Source organism: Gymnoscopelus microlampas, assembly GCF_963454915.1.
Source record: "Gymnoscopelus microlampas genome assembly, chromosome: 19".
Taxonomy (NCBI): domain Eukaryota; kingdom Metazoa; phylum Chordata; class Actinopteri; order Myctophiformes; family Myctophidae; genus Gymnoscopelus; species Gymnoscopelus microlampas.
Genome location: NC_139956.1, coordinates 40,690,263 through 40,711,835, shown reverse-complemented (window position 1 = coordinate 40,711,835; position 21,573 = coordinate 40,690,263). Strand labels below are relative to the sequence as shown.

General features: G+C 42.1%; 1 protein-coding gene across 1 annotated transcript in view; it reads right to left on the bottom strand.

The window, feature by feature from the left end:
* Positions 1 to 21,573, bottom strand: part of ablim2 (actin binding LIM protein family, member 2) — a 146,289-nt gene that overhangs the window by 37,849 nt on the left and 86,867 nt on the right. The window contains exons 7-14 of the mRNA XM_084043719.1: positions 16,831 to 16,918; positions 12,784 to 12,842; positions 11,517 to 11,558; positions 8,299 to 8,376; positions 7,396 to 7,539; positions 5,976 to 6,008; positions 2,827 to 2,944; positions 1,248 to 1,529 (exon numbers count right to left, since the gene is read on the bottom strand). Coding sequence (XP_083899845.1) covers positions 1,248 to 1,529; positions 2,827 to 2,944; positions 5,976 to 6,008; positions 7,396 to 7,539; positions 8,299 to 8,376; positions 11,517 to 11,558; positions 12,784 to 12,842; positions 16,831 to 16,918 — 844 coding nt within the window. The remainder of the gene's footprint in view (positions 1 to 1,247; positions 1,530 to 2,826; positions 2,945 to 5,975; positions 6,009 to 7,395; positions 7,540 to 8,298; positions 8,377 to 11,516; positions 11,559 to 12,783; positions 12,843 to 16,830; positions 16,919 to 21,573) is intronic.

Sequence of the window (21,573 nt, the reverse complement as noted above, 5' to 3'; positions counted from 1 at the left end):
GATAGACATACTAACACAAATCAGAGGTCGTCCCCCTCACAAAGGGACATGGGTGTAAGACCGAATCATAAGATTAATATGTCAGCTTATGTCGTGCTGTGTGTGTGCGTATACTTCTGATAGATTGGGTGATGATGTTAGTTCAATGCTTTAAACACAATAAACGCTCATCAAGTGATCAAACATCAGTTATAGTATTAGCCCAAAAAAACACACCCAGGCCAAACGCTCTGTTTCCCATTATGTTATGATGACTCACGGCGAAGAAGGCAACGACCTGAAAACACCCCGGAGCAAGAGGGGTTTTTTTTTTTCTTCTTCTTTTTCTGAACGCTGTTAACTTGGTGTTCAGTCACAACAACCCATGCCATGTGGAGGGGCCTGCCAACCCAGGGGCAGGTCCCACTACTACTCCCTAAAGGGATCACAGCACTCCACACACCCAAGGCTCCGGTCCCGGTCAAACACAGAGCGGACACAAAAGTGTCATGCAAGTGAGAACCAACCCCACTCCACTTCTACTTTGCCTTTGTGTTCTTCCTTTGAATAAAACTTTAATTTGGTCCTTGTCTGGGCTCGAGGACGTTTCCCAAGCCCCCATGTGGGTCAGGACTGCATGAACAAAATCAAATCTTAGCCGCAGAATAGATTTTTTTTTTTGGCTGATCAGACTTGACAAAAAAACAATCTGATTCCAATCTGGATAGGCAAAAATATAACAGGCTCTATGCACAGCAGCCATAGTGGACAGAAATTGGGCCTCTTCCTTACTTCCTTCACAGGTGTTACCACTTATACTAATGAAGGCTCTAGCGGTTCCATTTAGTGTAGCACAGTGGTTCTCAAACTTTTTCTAATTTCAAGGACCCCCCCATAACTCTGAGAGTGTACACCTGGGGGCCATTTGGAACCCCCTCGAGGAACCACAAGGGTCCCTGGACCACACTTTGAGACCCACTGGTGTAGCAGAGTGCCAATATGCACAATATCAGCACCCTGACTCTTTTTAAACCAGAATGGAACAGAGCCTTCATTAGCATCATTGGTAACACCTGTGAAGGAATTTCTTTCCAATATGGCTGCTGTGCATGGAGCCCATTCTGATTTGGGCTGCCAGTCTGAACCTATAGCCTCAGAGATTTGCTTTGTCAATTCTCTCGGAACAGTGTTGTGGAGAAAAGGAGGTTTTCACTGAGTCAGCTAGCACTCTATATTTTAACACGGTTCTTCCCGAGCGCCGATAATACCTCTGAAGTAAGGGATGTAGTTGTGCTGCTGGAGCATGGCAAGGGTGGTGGGGTTGAGCTGTAGAGACAGGTCCCCTGGTGGCAAGGGGGAGCACTTGCCGCTACCACCGCCACCGCCGCCGGTAGTGCCGCCACCCGTGGCCCCGCACCCGGGGAGGGTGGAGGAGTCCCTGGCCCAGGTGGGGCCGGGGTTGACCCCTCCCATGTAGGTGGGAGGAAGGGGGAGGGAGCTGGAGTCGCGGGCTTGGCCGCTGGGTTTGACCCCGGCGTTCGTCTCTGGTCCTATGTATGGCCAATAACATCACAGGAAACATCGCTGAGTCCTTCTAAGTCAGCGTTTCTCAAACACTTTTTTTAAATTTCTAGGACCCCCCCCAGGTCCCCCAGTTTGGTATTCACGGACCCCCATAACTCTGCCAGTGTTCAAATGGAACCAAATGGACCCGTAAGGGTCCATTTGGTTCCATTTGAACACTGTCAGAGTTGCCGACCTATAAGGGTCCGCTTGGTTCCTAACTTGTTTCCCTTGTTTCCCTTGGAACCCGCTCAAGGACCCGCTCAAGGACCCCACTATGACAACCACTGTTAACCGACGTATGAATTTTATTTGGCTGCCTATCCATCAGATAAATATCAGGCTGTGTGTCCACCAAAGCATATACAGTATATGTATATATATTTAGCTGAAAAGTGAAAACGCAAGGCACTGACGTGAGGACTTCTGACTTGATAATAGTCCGTTTTCAATTTTCAATTTCTCGCAAGCCAGTATTCAGCAGCTGTGATGAGGAACATGCCGTTCACAGGAATGTCCAGTCTTCCATACTTGCTATGGCATGTCTTTAAAGTGATGCTGAACGTTGCTATAGATCCTTGTGCTGTTGTGATAGCTACCTGGGCACGATATGAGTCCAAATACTGTTGATCGCCATTATCTGTTGCTCTTGTGTTCTCTTTCTTTCTCTCTCTCTCTCTGCCATTGAATGAGTCTCTCTCTGCCATTGAATGAGTCCCCTCATTGAATGGCAAAGCATCTCAAAATTCTGGTTCTGGTACTTATTTGGGTGAACGTGAAATTGTTGTATTCATCATACAGTATTGTATTTGAAAGAAGCCCCAAAGTAATCAATATCACTAATATTGGTGTACTGCAAGTGACAATGACGGCACTGTAAGTTTATCAGCAGGTAGAAAGGCCCAGGTGAAAAAATGATAATTCTGGTCTCTCACCCGCAGAGCAAAAAAGCAACAGATAAATATGACAAACAATATTTGGACTCATATCATGGCCAAGTAGCCATACCGTACGACCGAAGGCTCTACCCAGGTTTAACATGGCTTTAAACCTGAATTTAACCATCTCACTCAAAGCAGGAGAATAGGAGGAGAATTCACGAAATGCTGTCAGGAAAAAAAGCCCCAGTTGGAAATAAGGCAAGAACTTAAATGACTTGAATATGGACAAGACAGAATATGATTTAAAACGAAAACAGAACATACGCGTATTTTTGGCACGCAAATGATACACTGGCAATGTAACAATGAAGGCCCCAGTGGCTTATGAATAAAGTATGTGTACCTGCCCGGCTGTAGTTCTGGGGGGAGCGGGAGGGGGTGTAGCGGCCGTAGCCCCCCAGGGAGCTATTGGAGCTCGGACTGGAGGGCCTGCGCTGGCGGGGCGACTTCTCTCCATCACCCTGCACGCACGTGCACACGCACACGCACACGCACACACACACACACAGACACACACACACACACACACACACACACACACACACACACACAGTGAATACAATGGATAAAAGGGCCTAATACCATTCATTCTTTACACCTGATTTAAACTGGCGTGCGGGTGTCTCGCAACGAAAATGGCCGACCTACAAGCTCACAACACATTGCTGAGCGGAGTGGTTCTCAAACCTTTTCGTGTCGAGGCACCCCCAAATTGATATGTTTGGCCCCGGACCCCCAACTGAAAACGTTTTGTTCCAGGGAGACCTCCAGAAGAAAATAGCAGATGAGCAAGCGCGCTTGTAGATCTGCTATTTTTGAATAGCCAAAGTATAACATTTGATTAACGTGGTTAAAATGACTGCGATGCTGCATTAACTACTTTTGCTGGGGACCCCCTGGGGGTCCCTGGTCCCCGCTTTGAGAACCAACGGCTCAGCGACATGTCGTGAGCTTGTAGATCGGCCATTTTCGACACAGGTTGTGTATACATGTATCAAAGATATTTTCCACACAACGCGCAACCAAGCACTGTGTAAATCAGGCTCTCGTCCCTCCCTGTACGTGCGTGTTTGAACGTACATTATCAGGGAAAGAATGCAGGCAAACTGCATCCATCTGTACCGACGCTAACAATATACTGATGCCTTTTTAAGGAGGGGAATCAATCACGTTATCCTATGCATATAAATACAATTAATATGTGTAGAAAAAGCAAGTATAGCCCAACATGTCTACGATGCAACATGTGCAAAACATTATGCATCGCATGACCAGCTTGTATTCACCCCCGGGGTGACATGAGGGGAGCGATAAAAGGATGGAGAGGGTGATAAGAAGTATGAGCCACAGGAGCTGATAACTGTTATCAGTCCTTGCGGCTGTTATCAGCCTTATAGACCCCTCATCAGACAACGTCACACTGATAAGAACCAGTATGTGCGCGCAGGCCGGCACCAAAAGAACCCCACCGCTCATACGATGCAATGTTAAAGTGGCGATCCCATCAAACTTTCAGATGCTGTTTTTCTCCCAGTGTGGAGGAAGAATGCTTAGGATTGATCTCTCGCTCTTCAAAGATATAATCCTTGGTTTCTGTTGTGTGTAAACACACAATGATAGCAAATTAAAGCAGTTTTGTCCCCCAAACCCCACCTCCAGTGGCTATCATCAGACCGGAGGGAGCGCTCTATGATCATGGCACCAGTGCCTGCTTGGCTCGTGCAGCTGCAGCTCGTCAAGCCTAATTTATTCTCTGTCGTCTCGCGAAGGTGTCGCGCGCGGAGAACACGCCGAGAATAGCAGACCTCCAAGCTCACAACGGTCGCATCCGCGGCGAGGTTGTGAGCTTGTATGTCAGCTGTTCTCAGCGCGCAATACCGTTGCGAGATGTAGTACAATGTCTCGCTAAGGCGCGCCTCACTAGCCAAGACACAAGAGGGGGTTGAATGAACTGAAACCAGCTCACCCCAAAACAACAGGTTTGGGGATCTGCTGGGAATTGATTACATGAAACAGTCACCTGTGCGTCCAGTCTCAATGCCCGGGAATCCCAGTGGACTCGGACCATTTCTTTCACCAGGGCAGATAGCAATGTTAATCTATTTACTGACTTTACTTTACTGGAGTATTTCCAATTGTCAGTACTTTTACTTCTTCTCCACTACATTTCAGAGGCAAACCTTGTACTTTTACTCCACTACAATTATATGAAAACTTTAGTTACTAGTTACTTTACTGATATAAATGATTACATTATAAAGACAGTACACACGGTTCACACAGTGACAACTTCCATTGACTACATTGGTAACCTAAATCCTAACTGACCTTCACAAAGGGATAGGCGGAGACTTTTACTGCTATGGTCAGCGCCAGTGGTGTAAAGTAAGTATAATTACTCAAGTACTACACTTGAGTACAATTTTGAGGATGTTTTTTTACTTTACTGATCAAGCAGGATTATTGCCCTACTTGATCATACTATACAGCGTCACACAAAAACCTCAAAAGTAACAGATCTACAAGGTCTTTTTGAGCTTGTAGATCTGCTACTTTTGCCATTTTTTAAAGCTAACATTTGTGACACAAATCTTTGCTTCTGGGGGTCCCTGGAACAACATTTTTTTGAGATGGGGGTCTGCGGACAAAAACATGTGGGGGTGTATTTGGGGGTCCTTGACATGAAAACGTTTGAGAATCACTGCTATAAAAAACATATAAACTCAACAAAAACCTTTTGAAAACAGTCAACAACTGGGAACACTTGATGCTCGGAACACAATGTAACTCAAGCGTCCTCGTTCGAAGACGTACCGTGGCTCATTAAAACAAACACACACACACACACACACACACACACACACACAAAACGCCATGTAACGAGGATGACACAAGCCTTACACCCCGTCGCACGGCAGCGTCACGCGCCAAAGAAATAAATTGCGGCGCTCACCGTCGTACGATCAAAGCATAAAGCGAGTGTTATACAGGGGTGGAAAGTAACTAAGTACATTTACTCAAGTACTGCACTTTAGTACAATTCTGAGGTACTTTTACTTTACTGGAGTATTTCCAAGTGTCTATACTTTTGCTTCTACTCCACTACATCTCAGAGGCAAATATTGTACTTTTACTCCACTACAATTATTTGAACACTTTAGTTACTACTGTAGGTACTTTGCTGATATAAATGATTACATTATAAAACATACATTAACCACTTTAGCCCTATTTTATACCTAGGCTATTTGAAAATAGCCGATCTACAAGCTCACAACTCTGCTATTTTCAAACATTTTAGTATTTAACTTTTGGTACTTTAAGTACATTCTGATAACATTAATTTTGTACTTTTACACACGTGATTTTTGAATTCCGGACTTTTACTTGTAACAGACTAGGCTTACCTCTACATTGCAGTATTGATACTTTTACTTGAGTAAAACATTTTGAGTACTTTTTCCACCACTGGTGTTATATTGGTTGGATTACCTCGTTAGGTGTAGGGGTGAGCAGCTGGGGGGACTGCAAATTAAACAAGCCAGTGATTAGGGATGAACTCATTCACATGGAATTTACATGATGACATCGCTGTTGTGGGCGGGGAAACCTCGTATCTCCAGAACTGTTACATTTTCAACAATGTAATAAAAAAAGAATGTGTCTTCAGCACAAAGACACAAAGGAGACTCTTTGTGTCTCCTACCGGTCCGCTGGTCATCAAATTATTGCCTCAGGAATGCGACAAAAACTAAAAAATATCTATGAATTCAAGTCAACAAGTGGTGACTAATCGATAGAAAAAATATATATATATTTGGGTGAACTATCCCTTTAATTTACCCCCCCCCCCCCCCCAAAAAAAAAACTAAAAAACGTTGTATTACGGAGATATGAGGTTTCCACCCAACAGGGGGGTGATGAGTCAATGGTCAGAATGGATGAATAAGGACGGCTCGTTATTGAGTGAATAATGACCCTTCAGCCTTGCATTCCCGGCCGAATGAATGGATTGAATGAACGCGGTTCCAAAATGTCTAGCGGGTACGGTAACAGGGTAACCGCCTTCCATGCCGACATCTCGCCACTCCGACTAGTGGCTTCCGCGTGCGGTTAGGGTTAGGGTGAGGGTTAGGTATAGGGTTCGTTAACGTCGGAAAGGCGACATGTCGGAAAGCCGCCATGTAACCCGGTAACAGAGTGGACATGAGCTGACTGCAGACCAATTAACAGTGGTGGACACAAGTACTCCGATTTTTTAACTTAAAAGTATCAATACTGCAATGTAGAAATACAAGCAAAAGTCTGGAATGACAACTTTACTTGAGTAGAAGTACAAAAGAATTGGCATCAAACGCACTTAAAGTAAGTACTCATTATGCAGAATGTCCCGTTTCAAGTTTTCAAAATGTATACAAATCTTTTGAAAATAGCAGATCTACAAGCTTGAAAATTGAAAATACAAAAAACAAACAAAAAAAAACTCAAAATTAGTACTTGTAATAGTATCTAAATCCGAAAAGTTTTTTTTGCCATATTTGAGCATCTCCATCCATATAGTTCAAGGACTTTTATTATTGTCATTCCATGATAAGTGCAGAACAAAATGTGTTATGGAGGCCATGGCAGAAGGTGGAAAGAACAGGAAGTGTTTTGCAAGGTACAAAACAAGTCAAATTCTTTAACTTGGAGAGAGTATACACATGTTACCAAATTAGCCCTCCCCGGGTCCATTTGGTTACCCTCTGAGTTATATTAACACAGACAATTGTACTGTGTAGGTGGTGTGTTTGAAGAAAAAGACAGACAGACATACAGACAGACAGACAGACAGGCAGACAGGCAGACAGACAGGCAGACAGGCAGACAGACAGGCAGGCAGACAGGCAGGCAGACAGGCAGAGAGACAGACCTCTCCGTAGTGTCTCTCCTCAGAGGGGTAGCTGACATAAGGGGAGTAGGACAGCATGTCGGGTCGGTCTATGTTGTAGATGGCCTTGATCTTGGGAAGGGCCGCCAGGTCCTTGTAGTCCAGAGTCTCCTCTCCTAGTTTGGCCTGAAGAACACACACACACGCACACACACACACACACACGCACACACACACACACACACACACACACACACACAGCTTGGAGTCAGTTTCATTCATTGGGTTATGTTACACATTCGCGTGTGTGCGTGTGTGTGTGTGTGTGTGTGTGTGTGTGTGTGTGTGTGTGTGTGTGTGTGTGTGTGTGTGTGTGTGTGTGTGTGTGTGTGTGTGTGTGTGTGTGTGTGTGTGTGTGTGTAGAGCGGTGGTTCTCAGAGGTTTGTGCCAGGGATACACACATTTTCAACTTGTTTTGAAAATAGCCGATCTGATCTGGTGTCCCCCTGAAAAATCTCCATGAATTCAATGCTTCGTGGAGTGTGTAATTGATAGAAAATAAGTCATTTTTTGGGTGAAATACTCCTTTAACTAATTGATATTCTATTCTGGGGGCAAACAATGGGTGAAATAAGTAATCTGCATCTTGTTCATTGGCTATTTTCAGAGAAGGTTTGAAGTTTAAATATGAATGTTGATATTATCATTACAATCTCAGTGTTTTGTCAATTATTTCGGGGCCCACTTGCAATATCCTCATGGCCCAACGGTGGACCCCGGCCCACAGGTTGGAAATCGCTGATATAGGGTGTAAAAGTGGTTAATAGTATAACTGTCATGTAGCCTATCATTGAGATAATATGAGGGCATGACGGCATAGTGCTGTCAGTGTGCTGATGCTGCTCCCTGGTGGTGAAACAGAGTAGAGCAAGAGGAGGGTCTTACATAGATGACTCTGCTGGGGGATCCAGAAGCACTGGATGCTGGTACTGAGGTGATGCTCTCTGAGGAGGTCCTGGTCACCTACAACACACACACACACACACGCGCACACACGCACACACACGCGCACACACGCACACACACACACACACACACACACACACACACACACACACACACACACACACACACACACACACACACACACACACACACACACACACACACACAGGTTAGATACACTGAATAGTTGAAGGGATGGATGGCTGATTTCAGAGGCCTTATTTCAGAGAGAGAGAGAGAGAGAGAGAGAGAGAGAGAGAGAGAGAGAGAGAGAGAGAGTCTGACCAAACCCATGCTTCACATCAACGCTCGAATGAATGAATGAAAGTCAAAACATTCATTCATGTTTTTTTTCTCCTTGGTGCAGTCACATCAAACTCTCTACGTGGCATTCAATCTCCTGGTCAACACGGCAAACCCCAAGGTGAGAGCAGTAAGTGTGTCCCACACTTTGTGAACACGCACACCACAGCACAGTACAGCGGTGCTATTAGTGAAGCTGTGCTAATAGGCAGCAGTGATCGTTTTTGAACAATCAAACTAATACGAACTACCACACGACTTTCAATAGAAAGACCGAACACTCCTTGATTGATGTGAAATATTTTGTCACGGCCATGACACAGTGCACGAAACACCACTATGGAATTGCTCCATCATTTCCATCGTTTTCAAATGCGTTTGGTGTTCAATTCTGCCGTGCCAAATAAAAAGTCTAATAGTATGCCAAATAAACGTCTAATAATATGCAAGGATGTGTCCTTTCTGTCTATTGAAGCTGAACTGCAAACGCAGTGCATTATAGGATGTGTGCGGGTGTCCCAGCCAAGCGCACACACTGACCACTGAAGCCAAATACTTAAAACTAGGGGTGTGCCGATATATCGTCCCGCGATATATCGCGATACGTTTTCGCGACGATATGTATCGTTTTTGAAAAAAAAAAAAATTTTTTTACAATCATAATAATCAGGCATGCAAACGGCCCCGAAGTGAAAAGAGTGACAACATGTTTTTTTTTCGGGTCAGGTGTCATACTATTTGGATTCAAAACGGATATTGTAGCTGAAAAGCTACAAGTTTGCATGTCTGAATAATGAAAAAACAGAATTATTTGTTTGCATTTTCTTTTTTTCTCCTCCATATATTTTCATAATAAAAAAAGTGCGTATCGTATCGTATCGAAATCGTATCGAAGTTGTGAGCCAAATATCGTATCGTATCGTTTCGTGAAATTAGTGTATCGGCACACCCCTACTTAAAACTATTTAGTATCGTATGACAAACGGCCTTAGTAGCCAATCTACAAGCTCAGAACCCATCACTATGAGACATGTTGTGAACTTGTAGATCTGCTATTTTCGCTATTTTTTATGGCCAAAATGGGGACGGCAGGTTTAAAGTGGCTAGCCCACTTGTTGAGCTCCTCATCACAAAAATATTAGCCTACCAGGCTGATCTGCAATCAGCTTCCTATGTATCTACACTAAATCCCCATACTGTGTATACAGTACAGTAACTTGATCCTATAGTGGGAATTAAATCCCTCTCACTCAGCAATACTGTTTGGTCAGCTGCGCGTGTGCGTGTTTGGTGTGTTTGTGTGCGTGTGTGTGTGTGTGTGTGTGTGTGTGTGTGTGTGTGTGTGTGTGTGTGTGTGTGTGTGTGTGTGTGTGTGTGTGTGTGTGTGTGTGTGTGTGTTTTGTATTCGTATATGATTGTATATGTGTGTGAGCGAGGGTGTGTCCAGTATGTGGGGTTGTGTGCGTGCGTACAGCACGTGTCCATGTCTTGATATAAAGTGTGTGACCTGTAACCTGATCCCTACACAACCCGAACCTCCACACCCCTCCAAGCTCACACACATTGCTGCATCATCAACATCACCAACACCACAACAACTAGGGCTGGCCCCCAAAGCCATTTAGAGTTATTCCCACAGTACCTGTGAAAAGCCTGGTTTCTATGTACTACTTGTGTAGTACACAAAAACAAATTTCACCCACTTTTTTTTTTACTTCTGTAAACCTGTGATGTGACAATAAATCGGATTCTGATTCTGGATCCGGTCTAGAGCCGGCCTACGGTATCTGGTAAGTTGCACAACACACACACACACATGCAGAGACCGTTTACGTATCCTCTCTAAACCGGATGGCTATCAAAGTGCGGTGTTAGTATCCTCACGATCCGGAATAAATAAAGTAACAAAGTCCTTTTCATTAACTCATTCAATCCGGGAATGCATCTGTGTCACTTAAGATGTCTTTGGCTATTTTTGAAAAATCTTGAAAATGTGTGCATATCTTTGAATATATATTCTACAAACAGTTTTTTGAAAAAACGAATGTTGCTATATCAGTGGTGCGCCAACTTTTCCTTGTCAAGCACCCCCAAATTTATATGTATTTGGCTGCGGACCCCCATCTCAAAGTATGTAGTTCCAGGTACCCCCCAGAAGCACAGATAGTTAAAAATGTTCGCTTTAAAACATTTTTGAAAAATTGTATATAAATATATATATATATATATATATATATATATATATATATATATATATATATATATATATATATATATATATATATATATATATATATATATATACAATTTTTCAAAAATAGCAGATCTACAGTACAAGCTCATAGCGCGGCACTCGGTGCCACTCTATGAGCTTGCATATCTGCTATTTTTAAATAGCCAAAGAAATAAAAAAATGACACACAGATGCGTTCCCGGTCTTAAAGGGTTAAGATCGAAATGTCAATATAACGAACGAACCTTCAAAAACCTTTGGACGTTCGGGGCAAGCCCTAACCGCCACACAATGGCGAGCGTCTCGCATCACATGACCAATCCCCCCCAGCACGGGGAATTGGCCCGTCTCTTTGTCACACAGGCCTTAAATAATAGGCCTGTGGGTCGAATCGCTATCGAGCCGAATCAGCCAATCAGCGGTTAAAGACAAGGGGGTTAAAGGAAAACAATAACTCCAAAAAACGTCCCAAAAACCCATGCAGCAGAGCAGGGGGGAGTCTTTGGTGAGGGGGGGGGGGACGGGGGACGGTGGGGCTGTGGATTGAGGGTTGTGACGGTGGGGTGGGGAGAGGGACTTGGGAAAGGGTGGAGCTGGGCGGGGGGCTTACTGGAGCACCGACCTGCTGCTCGGGCACGTCACTGATCTGTATCCGCACCTGCTTCTGAGGAAGAGGAGGCATGGGAGGAAGGAAGGGCGTCAGAGCGGGCCTTCTGGGAGACTGGAAGGAACCTAGGGCCTCTCTCACACTTATATACACCTAGCTAGCAGTGGTGGAAAGTAACTAAGTACATGTACTCAAGTACAATTTTGAGGTATTTGTACTTTACTTGAGTATATTTCCAATACTTTTACTTCTACTCCACTACATCTCAGAGGCATATATTGTAGTTTTACTCCACTGCAATTATTTGAAAACTTTAGTTACTAGTTACTTTGCAGATATAAATGATTACATTATAAAACATACATTAACCCCTTTAGGCCTATTTTATACATAGGCTATTTATGTGACGCATTGTGAGCTTGTAGATCTGCTATTTTCAAACATTTTAGTACTTTTACTTTTGGTGCTTTAAGTACATTTTTAAGCCAATATCTTTGTACTGTTTCTCAAGTAACATTTTGAACACAGGCCTTTTACTTGTAACAGAGTATTTTTATATTGTGGTATTGTTACTTTTACTTAAAATATCTGAGTACTTTTTCCACCACTGCTAGCTAGTAGGTTCCTAGCTTCCTCTCTCTAGAATAACTTCTGTACTGTACGTCTAAAAGGCTAGAAGAAACAAAGCTCAGCTGATTTGAACTGGAAACATATACGACACCTTCTTATATGTTTCCAGTTCAAATCGGCGGCCGAGCCAATCGAGCGAAACTATGGGGGAATTAACCAGCAACAGGAAACGGGTATGCTACCTTCTTCTGGAAACCTGGAGCTACATTTATGCAGAGACTACAGTATAGTTAGTTATATACACCTAATGATAATATCTGCTTTTACCTACTTTTTACCTTATACTAAGATAAGAGCTGATTCATTGGACCGGTACTATAAGCTCTGATATACTGACGGTAATCGGACGTATAAAGGAATTTGATAGATTGGTACTTCTATAGATTGGAGATAATTAGCTCCCATTGTGACAGAGGCTATTGAAGATACCATGGTTCCAAACATTAGCCTTACATAAACTTTATCCTGTGTGATGTACAGTACAGTATATTGACACCGGGCTTGGGCTTACAAGCATCTCCTCTGTTAAACAGAACTGTGGCATGTAGCAGGTGTAAAAACCCTGTCCTTGTTTAATGCAGTATAGCTCCTGAACAGAGCAGCGTCCAGTACTGTAGCGTGAAGTGTGAACAGTCGTTCCTGGTCCACTCACCTTACTCTTCTCCTCCTGCTTGGCAGCTTGTCTGCAGGGTGGATGCCAGATAGAACAACCTGGAGGACAAGACACACTTAGTTAGAAAAATGTACCTTAAGAGGCTCCGTAGATATGTGGACAAAATGCATTCAACAAATACAAAAAGATTGAATCTGGAAAGGGACTGGTTTAGACCACACCCTCACACTTCCTGCTACGACAATGTCACTTGTACTTTTTACTCCAATTATTTGAAAACATTAGTTACAAGTTACTTTGAAGATTTTTTATATTATTACAAAACATACATCACTTCAACCCTAGATACATTTTGGCTATTTGAAAATAGCCAATCAACAAGCTCACAAGCTTGTAGATCTGCTATTTTCTAAAGATTTGTTATACATGACTGAAATGGGACATACTGCATAATGACTACTTTTACTTTTGGTGCTTTAAGTATATTTTGATGCCAAAACACCTGACCTTTACTTGTAACAGAAACAGAAAATAACATTTCTACATTGTGTTATTGATACTTCCACTAAAGTGAAAAATGTCAGTACTTCTTCAACCACGGCCAGTTGTCCAGTTCATGCAACATTTTCGCTACGCATAATAACTCATGAGAACAATAACTATTGTGTGACAGGAAGCCAGTGTTACGCTGGCTTCCTGTCTGTCTGCCAAAGGATTGATTTCAAGATTACAACTGTCGCTTTATAAAGCCCTAAATGCTTTAGGACCAAAATACATTTCTGAACTTGTACTACGCGCCCTCCCCCCACCCCCTGACAAAGTCGCATGCATGCTCACACACACACACACGCACGCACACGCACACACACACACACACACACACACACAGTTTTTTTTCTGGAACAAATTCCCAGAAATGTGCAGATCTGCAACAACTCTCCGTTCTATTAAATCAAAATGAAAGACATTTATTGCTGCACTGTAATTGTATTCTCATGTTTTTGTATATACTGTATCTGTTTTATTTAACCCATTTTGGACGGGAACCCCTATTTGTAACTATACCTTTCAGGACAGGAACCCTTTTGGGGTTCCTGTTGCTATATACAGTATATAGCAACACACATTTGTTGTAATTTTTTTTATAAATATTTGACGTTTTTCAGAAAACCTAGGTCAGGATTTAGAAGGCGTTTTTAGAATTGGCCTCAGGTCTACATGGGTTAAGATTCACATTCAGACGGAACTCTACTGTCACATCACATGATTACAGAAGTAAAGCGGTGGGTGAAATTCTTTTTTAGCACAAACTCCCAACAGTTGCAATAGAGCAGCGGTTCTTAACCCATTAAGACCTGGAACTGTGTCATTCGGCTAAAAAGCATTATTTTACACTTTGGGCTATTCAAAAATAGCAGATATACAAGCTAGATCTGCTATTTTTGAAAAATCGTGAAAATGTGTGCAAATCTAAATAAATATATATATTTTTAAAGCGAACATTTTTAACTCAAATCTTTGCTTCTGGGGGGTCCCTGGAACAAAATATTTTGATGGGGGTCTGCGGCCAAATAGATTTTTTTGGGGGTCCTTGACATGAAAAAGAGTGAGCACCACTGATATAGAAACATAGGTTTTTCAGAAAACTGTTGAGATTTAGGAGACTCTTAGGAGAATCGGCTTCAGGTCTCAATGGGTTAAACAAGGACCCCCAAATGAGTATGTATTTGGCCGCAGACCCCCATCTGAAAATACTGTGTGCCAGGCACTCCTATATGAGATTTGTGTTGTTAAAATACATAAATAAAATTAGCAAAAAAATGTACCCTTCATCTCTCCTCTGCACACGTTCAAACCATCTCAACCTCACCTCTCTTGCTTTAGCACCCACACCTTCTAACCTGGGCTGTCCCTCTGATGCAGTAATTTCTAATCACGTCCTTCCTTGTCACTCCTAATGAGAATCGCCACCTCCAGCTCTGCCTCCTGTCTGTTTCCAAGCCGCAGAGCATGGCTGGTTCTCACTATACCGTCTTCTACATCTTCCCTTGCTGGTACCCTTCTGTCACAAATCAATCACTGCTGACATTGTTCTCCTTCCGTTCCACCCTGCTGGCACTCTCTTCTTCTTCACCAAATATGAGAAGACAAAATTGGAACTGGACCACTATAACATTTGATCTGATAAATTCTCTCTCTCTCTCCCCAATGTATTTCCAGTTTATTAAAATGCTGGAACTACACAAACACTCTATGGTTACTATCGGAATATAGAGCTTTAACTTTTTAACAATACAATTTTAATTGTATTCAAATGTCAAATGTCATATGTGACATAATGTAACATAAAGTGTTTCTTTTGCGCTTTGCATTGTATGCTCTTAATATTTTTGAAAAGCACTGTTGTTGCCTTATTGTTGAAATGTGCATTACACCAATTAACTTAAAGGCCTTGCCTTGCCACAGAGTGCTATGTTGAAAGTTATTTAATTTAGTAAATCAATCCATAAGTAAGTCTCTCCATAAAGAATACGGCACTGATATATTATAGCCTAATGCATGCTCCGTCGTACGTTGTTGCGTGCCGAAAATAGCCGATAGCTCCCAACACGTTGCGGATGTGATGCGTTGTGAGCTTGTAGATCGGCTATTTTCAAACAGCCAAAATAGGGCTGAAGTGGTTCATGTATGTTTTGTCATTATAATCAAAATCCACAAAGTGACTAACTAGTAAATAGAAGTTTGAAATAATTGTAGTGGACTGAAAGTACAACCTTTGCCTCTGAGGTGTAGTGGAGTAAAAATATAAAATAAAGTATCGAAGAATGAAAATACTCCAGTAAAGTAAAAATCACACCCAGTGTGAAGTGGGCGGTGTGTGGTCATCACAACATGACTCACTTTAAAAAACTTTTTTTAAAGTCCATACTGCTATTCATAGGGCTGCACATGTGTCATGTGTTTTGCTAGCCAATCACAGTCCTGAATTTGCAAAGTCAGCCAATCACATTACAGTTAGTGGTGATGACACTAGCTGTAATGTGATTGGCTGATATGAAAAAAGTATCGATTTGCATTAACAATGGAAGGGTTAGGGGATACACACATTTTTTGGTCGGTGTCCAAAACTCACTTATAGGGGGCGGCTACACCGCCCCAAAAATAACTCAAAGTTGTGCTTAAGTACGGTAGGAGTAAAGGCCTTTGCACACAGGGTGCGATTAGTCAATCAGTTTTTACCGCATGCGGAAAGACGCACAAATCGAACTGGGTTCGATTGAAAAAAAAAACGCATCGCCGCATCGCATCGCCGCACGGGGTGTGCATGAGGTCATTGAGAACCATGTGTTCATTTAAAAAAGGATATTGTCCGTTTTTCCGTGCGGAAAATCGCACCCTGTCTGCAAAGGCCTTAAATGTGTTACTAAATGAGCGACTTTCCACCACTGACACCTGATACATGGCTGTATGTGTGTGATTTATAATGCTGTGGCTAATCCAATGCATTGGGGCAGAGCTATGCACAGTGATGTGATGGACTGCTACTGCTGAGCACAGAGAGAGAGAGAGAGAGAGAGAGAGAGAAAGAGAGAGAGAGAGAGAGAGAGAGAGAGAGAGAGAGAGAGAGAGAGAGAGAGAGGTTCGTTTCATTTTTGCCTTGACAATGTAAACATATGTTTTCTCATGCCAAGTCCCATTGAATTGAATTGAATTGAATTGAATTGAATTGAATTGAATTGAATTGAATTGAATTGAATTGAATTGAATTGAATTGAATTGAATTGAATTGAATTGAATTGAGAGAGAGAAGGGATTTGGTAAAGGAGAAAAGCGAGGGTATGAAAAGGAAGCAAGAGCGAGGGTATGAAAAGGAAGCAAGAGAGAGGGAAAGAAAGAGAAAGGCTAGACAAAAATAGAGTGAAAGGAGAGAAGGAATAGAGAATGGCAGAGGAAACGAGAGAGAAGTCAGCACTGCATCGATTCTCAACCTTATCTAGGGAGTGATATGGTGAGAGAGTGATACATAGAGAGAGTGTGATATAGACAAAGAGAGAGAGAGAGAGGGTGTGGTGTGTGTTAGTTTACCTTGGAGGTACATCTCCTCTCCCTCTCCAAACATCTGCTCACAGCGGGCACAGCGGGCACACGACGGGTGGTAGTGCTTCTCACCGGCCTGTAGCGGAACACACACACACACGTTACGGGAGGGTTAGGTTTATAGGACAGAGGACAGAGACACAATACTTACTTCTACTCCACTACATCTCTGAGGAAAATATTGTACTTTTTACTCCACTACAATTAATTGAAAGTGACTTTGTAGATGCACTTTGATTATTATTATAAAACATACATTAACCACTCCAGCCCTATATACATACTTTGGCTATTTGAAAATAGCAGATCTACAAGCTCAAAACAGCTTGTAGATCTGCTATTTAAAAGGTATATATATATATATATATACATTTGAAAACTTGAAATTGGACATTCTGCATAATGAGTACTTTTACATTTGGTACTTTAAGTATATCTTTATGCCAATACTGTTATACTTTTACTGAAGTCAATTTTGAATACCGAACTTTGACATGTAACAGAGTATCTTTACATTGCGGTATTGATACTTTTACTTAAGTAAAAAACGTGAGTAATTCTTCCACCACTGTGTATGATACGTTTATATCACAGTAAAAAATCATAGCACTCCCCACCACCACCACCCACACAGGAAACAAGCCATTCAGTATAACATGTCATCATAGTAACAGGAAGTCAGGGCTCAGAGAGGTTGATGGATGATTTCAAGGCTCGCTGCCCGTCGGTGCATTTGTTAAATTGAACCGCACACACCGACACACTTTTTTTTCTCTCAAAAGAATGCCTCAAAACACCCTTACACTGTGCTGTGTGTGTGTGTGTGTGTGTGTGTGTGTGTGTGTGTGTGTGTGTGTGTGTGTGTGTGTGTGTGTGTGTGTGTGTGTGTGTGTGTGTGTGTGTGTGTGTGTGTGTGTGTGCGTGCGTGCGTGCGTGCGTGCGTGCGTGCGTGTGTGTGTGTAATGAGTTTCTACATTTCTGGGCTCTATCTGCGAGTGTTACATGATTGGTTTATTCAAAGGGGCTGACACAGCATAAGTAGGCAGTCCTGTGGGTGTTGTGTTAACACTGATTGTAATTCACGTTTCAAATTGATATTGTCACTTTCTAAAGAGGCAGGTCTGGAGGAAGAAAAAATAAATAGTGCTGTTGCTTTTCACTCTACAGTCACTAGGGGGAGGGCTAGTCCAGGAAAATAGTGAAAAGTGTACAGGAGACTGCATTTGGACACAAATGGAGATTAGGACAGTATTACATCTTACAGACAGTACATGTGGGGGGGAGAGAGCGAGAGAGAGAGAGAGAGAGAGAGAGAGAGAGAGAGAGAGAGAGAGAGAGAGAGAGAGAGAGAGAGAGAGAGAGAGAGAGAGAGGAAAGTTGAGAGGGTTGAGAGGCATAATTTAAAGCAATCTTTTCACAATGATAATCATGAAACTTGTCAATTAATTCACACTTTAATTGGTTATCTATTCTATTGCATCTGGCCCTTGTCTCCTCACCATTACACAAAGACAATACGATCCATTATTAGGCCATTGTTTGGCCTAAAGGGAGGGGGGGGGGGGGAGGATACAATTTGAAACTCTCAACATTGAGATAATCTTTTCCCACCAAAAAGCATCCTCATCAATGATATTGAGCAAAACCATTGGGATCATCATTTTAGCAAAAATAATGACTATCTCCAACAAAAACACTCATTGGCCTTTCCCACACCTAAACTCCCAGATAGGACTAACAGAGCCATCACTGATCATTTCCAGTGGTGGAAAAAGTACTCAAATGTTTTACTTAAGTAAAAGTATCAATACTGCAATGTAGAAGTACTCTGTTACAAGCAAAATTCCGGAATTCAAAAGTTACTTGAGTAAAAGTACGAAAGTATTGGTATCAAAATGTACTTAAACGCTGCGATGCGTTGTGAGCTTGTAGATCTGCTATTTTCAAACAGCCTAGGTATAAAATAGAACTGAAGTGGTTAATGTATGTTTCATAATATCATAATCTATATCTGAAAAGTAACTAGTACCTAAAGTTTTCAGATCATTGTAGTGGAGTAAAAGTACAATATTTGCCCCTGAGATGTAGTGGAGTAGAAGTAAAGCAGCATTTAGTTTGTATGCACCACATTATCTGGAACAAACTCTCAGTAAACTGCAGGTCTGCTGTCACTCTCATTTCTTTCAAAATACAACTAAAGACCTTTCTGTTTGGCGCTGCCTTCGATTGAGCTACTTTTCAGTTTTTTTCCTTTCTCTTCTGCACTGTAACTGCATCATTTATTTTTCTTGTATAATTGTGTTTCCTTTGCTTGTTGCTCTGTGTAAAGCACATTGAATTGCCATGTTGTTTGAAATATACAAAAACAACAGCCTTGCCTTACTTGCAAATGTGTGTGTGTGTGTGTGTGTGGGGGGGGGGGGGGGGGGGGGGTTAGCTCAAACTAAGCATTACACAAACTAACCCTGCCCCTGTATTTGGAGGTTCTATGTATTGTCTATACCCGTTGCTGCGTTGTGTGTTTCATTATGTTTTCTATGTCTAACGTAACAATAAAGTCTACTCTAATCCTGGGGTTCCCAAATGTTTCCATGCCAAGGAGGACCCCTTACTAGACATAGGCTCTGCCTTTGGCCCAACTATTACGGGGGGGAAAAGGAAAACAAGAAAAGGAAAGGAAAGGAAAGGAAAGGAAAGGAAAGGAAAGAAAATAAATAAAGAAATATTAGTTTTATGCCAATCTACAACCTATATATCAGCTATTTTCGCAAACACACACACACACACACACACACACACACACACACACACACACACACACACACACACACACACACACACACACACACACACACACACCTCTGATGGAAACCACTGATGTAATCTAATAATTGTGCAGAGAGAGATGTGGTTTCAGATACAGCCATCCTGCTGTTACATTACAACAGCAACTCAATTAAAAATTAAAACCCACTGTAGAGTTCAACTCAATCCATCACGCCGTGCCACATGTCCCTTGGTGGACCCTTACTTCACGGGGGCATGCAGACCCTCCCCCCATACGACCACTTGTCATGTCCTGTGCGCTTTGCAGAGAGCTGACACACATGCCTGCTGTTCAGATTGTTAGTGTGTGGGTGATAATTATATCGTTGTTGTCGGGCAGAAACCTCTTATCTCCATATTCTAACTTTGAATTTGAGGTTCCATATGAGCAGTGGTGTAAAGTATCTAAGTACATTTACTCAAGTACTGTACTTAAGTACAATTTTGAGTTTTTTTTACTTTACTGGAGTGTTTCCAGTATTATACTTTTACTCCATTACAATTATTTGAAAACTTTAGTTACTAGTTACTTTGTAGATTTTGATTATTATTACAAAACATACTTAACCACTACAGCCCTACTATATACATTTCGGCCATTTGAAAATAGCCGATCTACACGCTCACAGCTTGTGAGCTTGTAGATCAGCTATTTTCAAAAGATTTTTTATACATTTGAAAGCGTGATATGGGACATTCTGCATAATGAGTACTTTCTACTTTTGGTACTTTAAGCCCATTTTGATACCAATACTTTTGAAGTTTTACTCAAGTCAATTTGAATTCCGGACTTTTACTTGTAACCGAGTATTTTTGGTTTTTACTTGAGTAAAACAGTTGAGTACTCTACCACTGCATATGAGGTTTCCAAACGACGGAGACGATATATTCAGTGGATTCCAGCGGGCAAGTGTAAGTGTGCGTGTGCGTGTGCGTGTGCGTGTGCGTGTGCGTGTGTGTGTCTGATGATAGATGGTGCTGGTGAAATGGAGCGCTAGGTGTGGTCTGCCGTCTGGGGTTACACCAAAGTGGGAATTATTTGTTTGGTCGGTTTTGGATTTATTTAATAAGGGGGTTTTGGTTTGCACGTTCTTCCACTACATATTCCCTCCTTCATTCACTCATTCCGTTCATTGATTTACTGCCGTTTCACTTCCGTAAAATGTCTGTGCACGTATTTGCTTTGTGCGCGGCAGAGTGTGCACGTGTGCACGTGAATGTCTGTGCAATGCTTTTACTCCCGAGGGAGATTTCTAACCTTTCTCTGTCTTTCTATCTTCCACAACCATACTCACTCTCTCTCTCTCTCTCTCTCTCTCTCTCTCTCTCTCTCTCTCTCTCTCTCTCTCTCTCTCTCTCTCTCTCTCTCTCTCTCTCTCTCTCTCTCTCTCTCTCTCTCTCTCTCTCTCTCTCTCTCTCTCTCTCTCTCTCTCTCTCTCTCTCTCTCTCATATCATTGCTGTCGGGTGGAAACCGTGCATGTCCAAAACCATTAAAATAACCTGTGTTCCAAATGTTGTTGATATTATAATTATAATACTTCATTGATTCAATATTTATAAAACCCACAGACAGGACTGAACCAGTTGTCCTTTCACTTTTTTCATAAAATAGCAGTTCTACAAGCTCACAACGTGTTGCAATGCGACGCGTTGTGATCTTGTAGATCGGCTATTTTCAAATAGCCTATGTATAAAATAGGGCTGAAGTGGTTAATGTATGTTTCATAATGTAATCATTTGTATCTGCAAAGTAACTAATCACTAAAGTTTTCAAATAGTTGTAGTGAGTAAAAGTACAATATTTGCTTCCGAGATGTAGTGGAGTAGAAGTAAAAGTACTTGACAATTGGAAATACTCCAGTAAAGTAAAAGTACCTCAAAATAGTAATTAAGTACAGTACTTC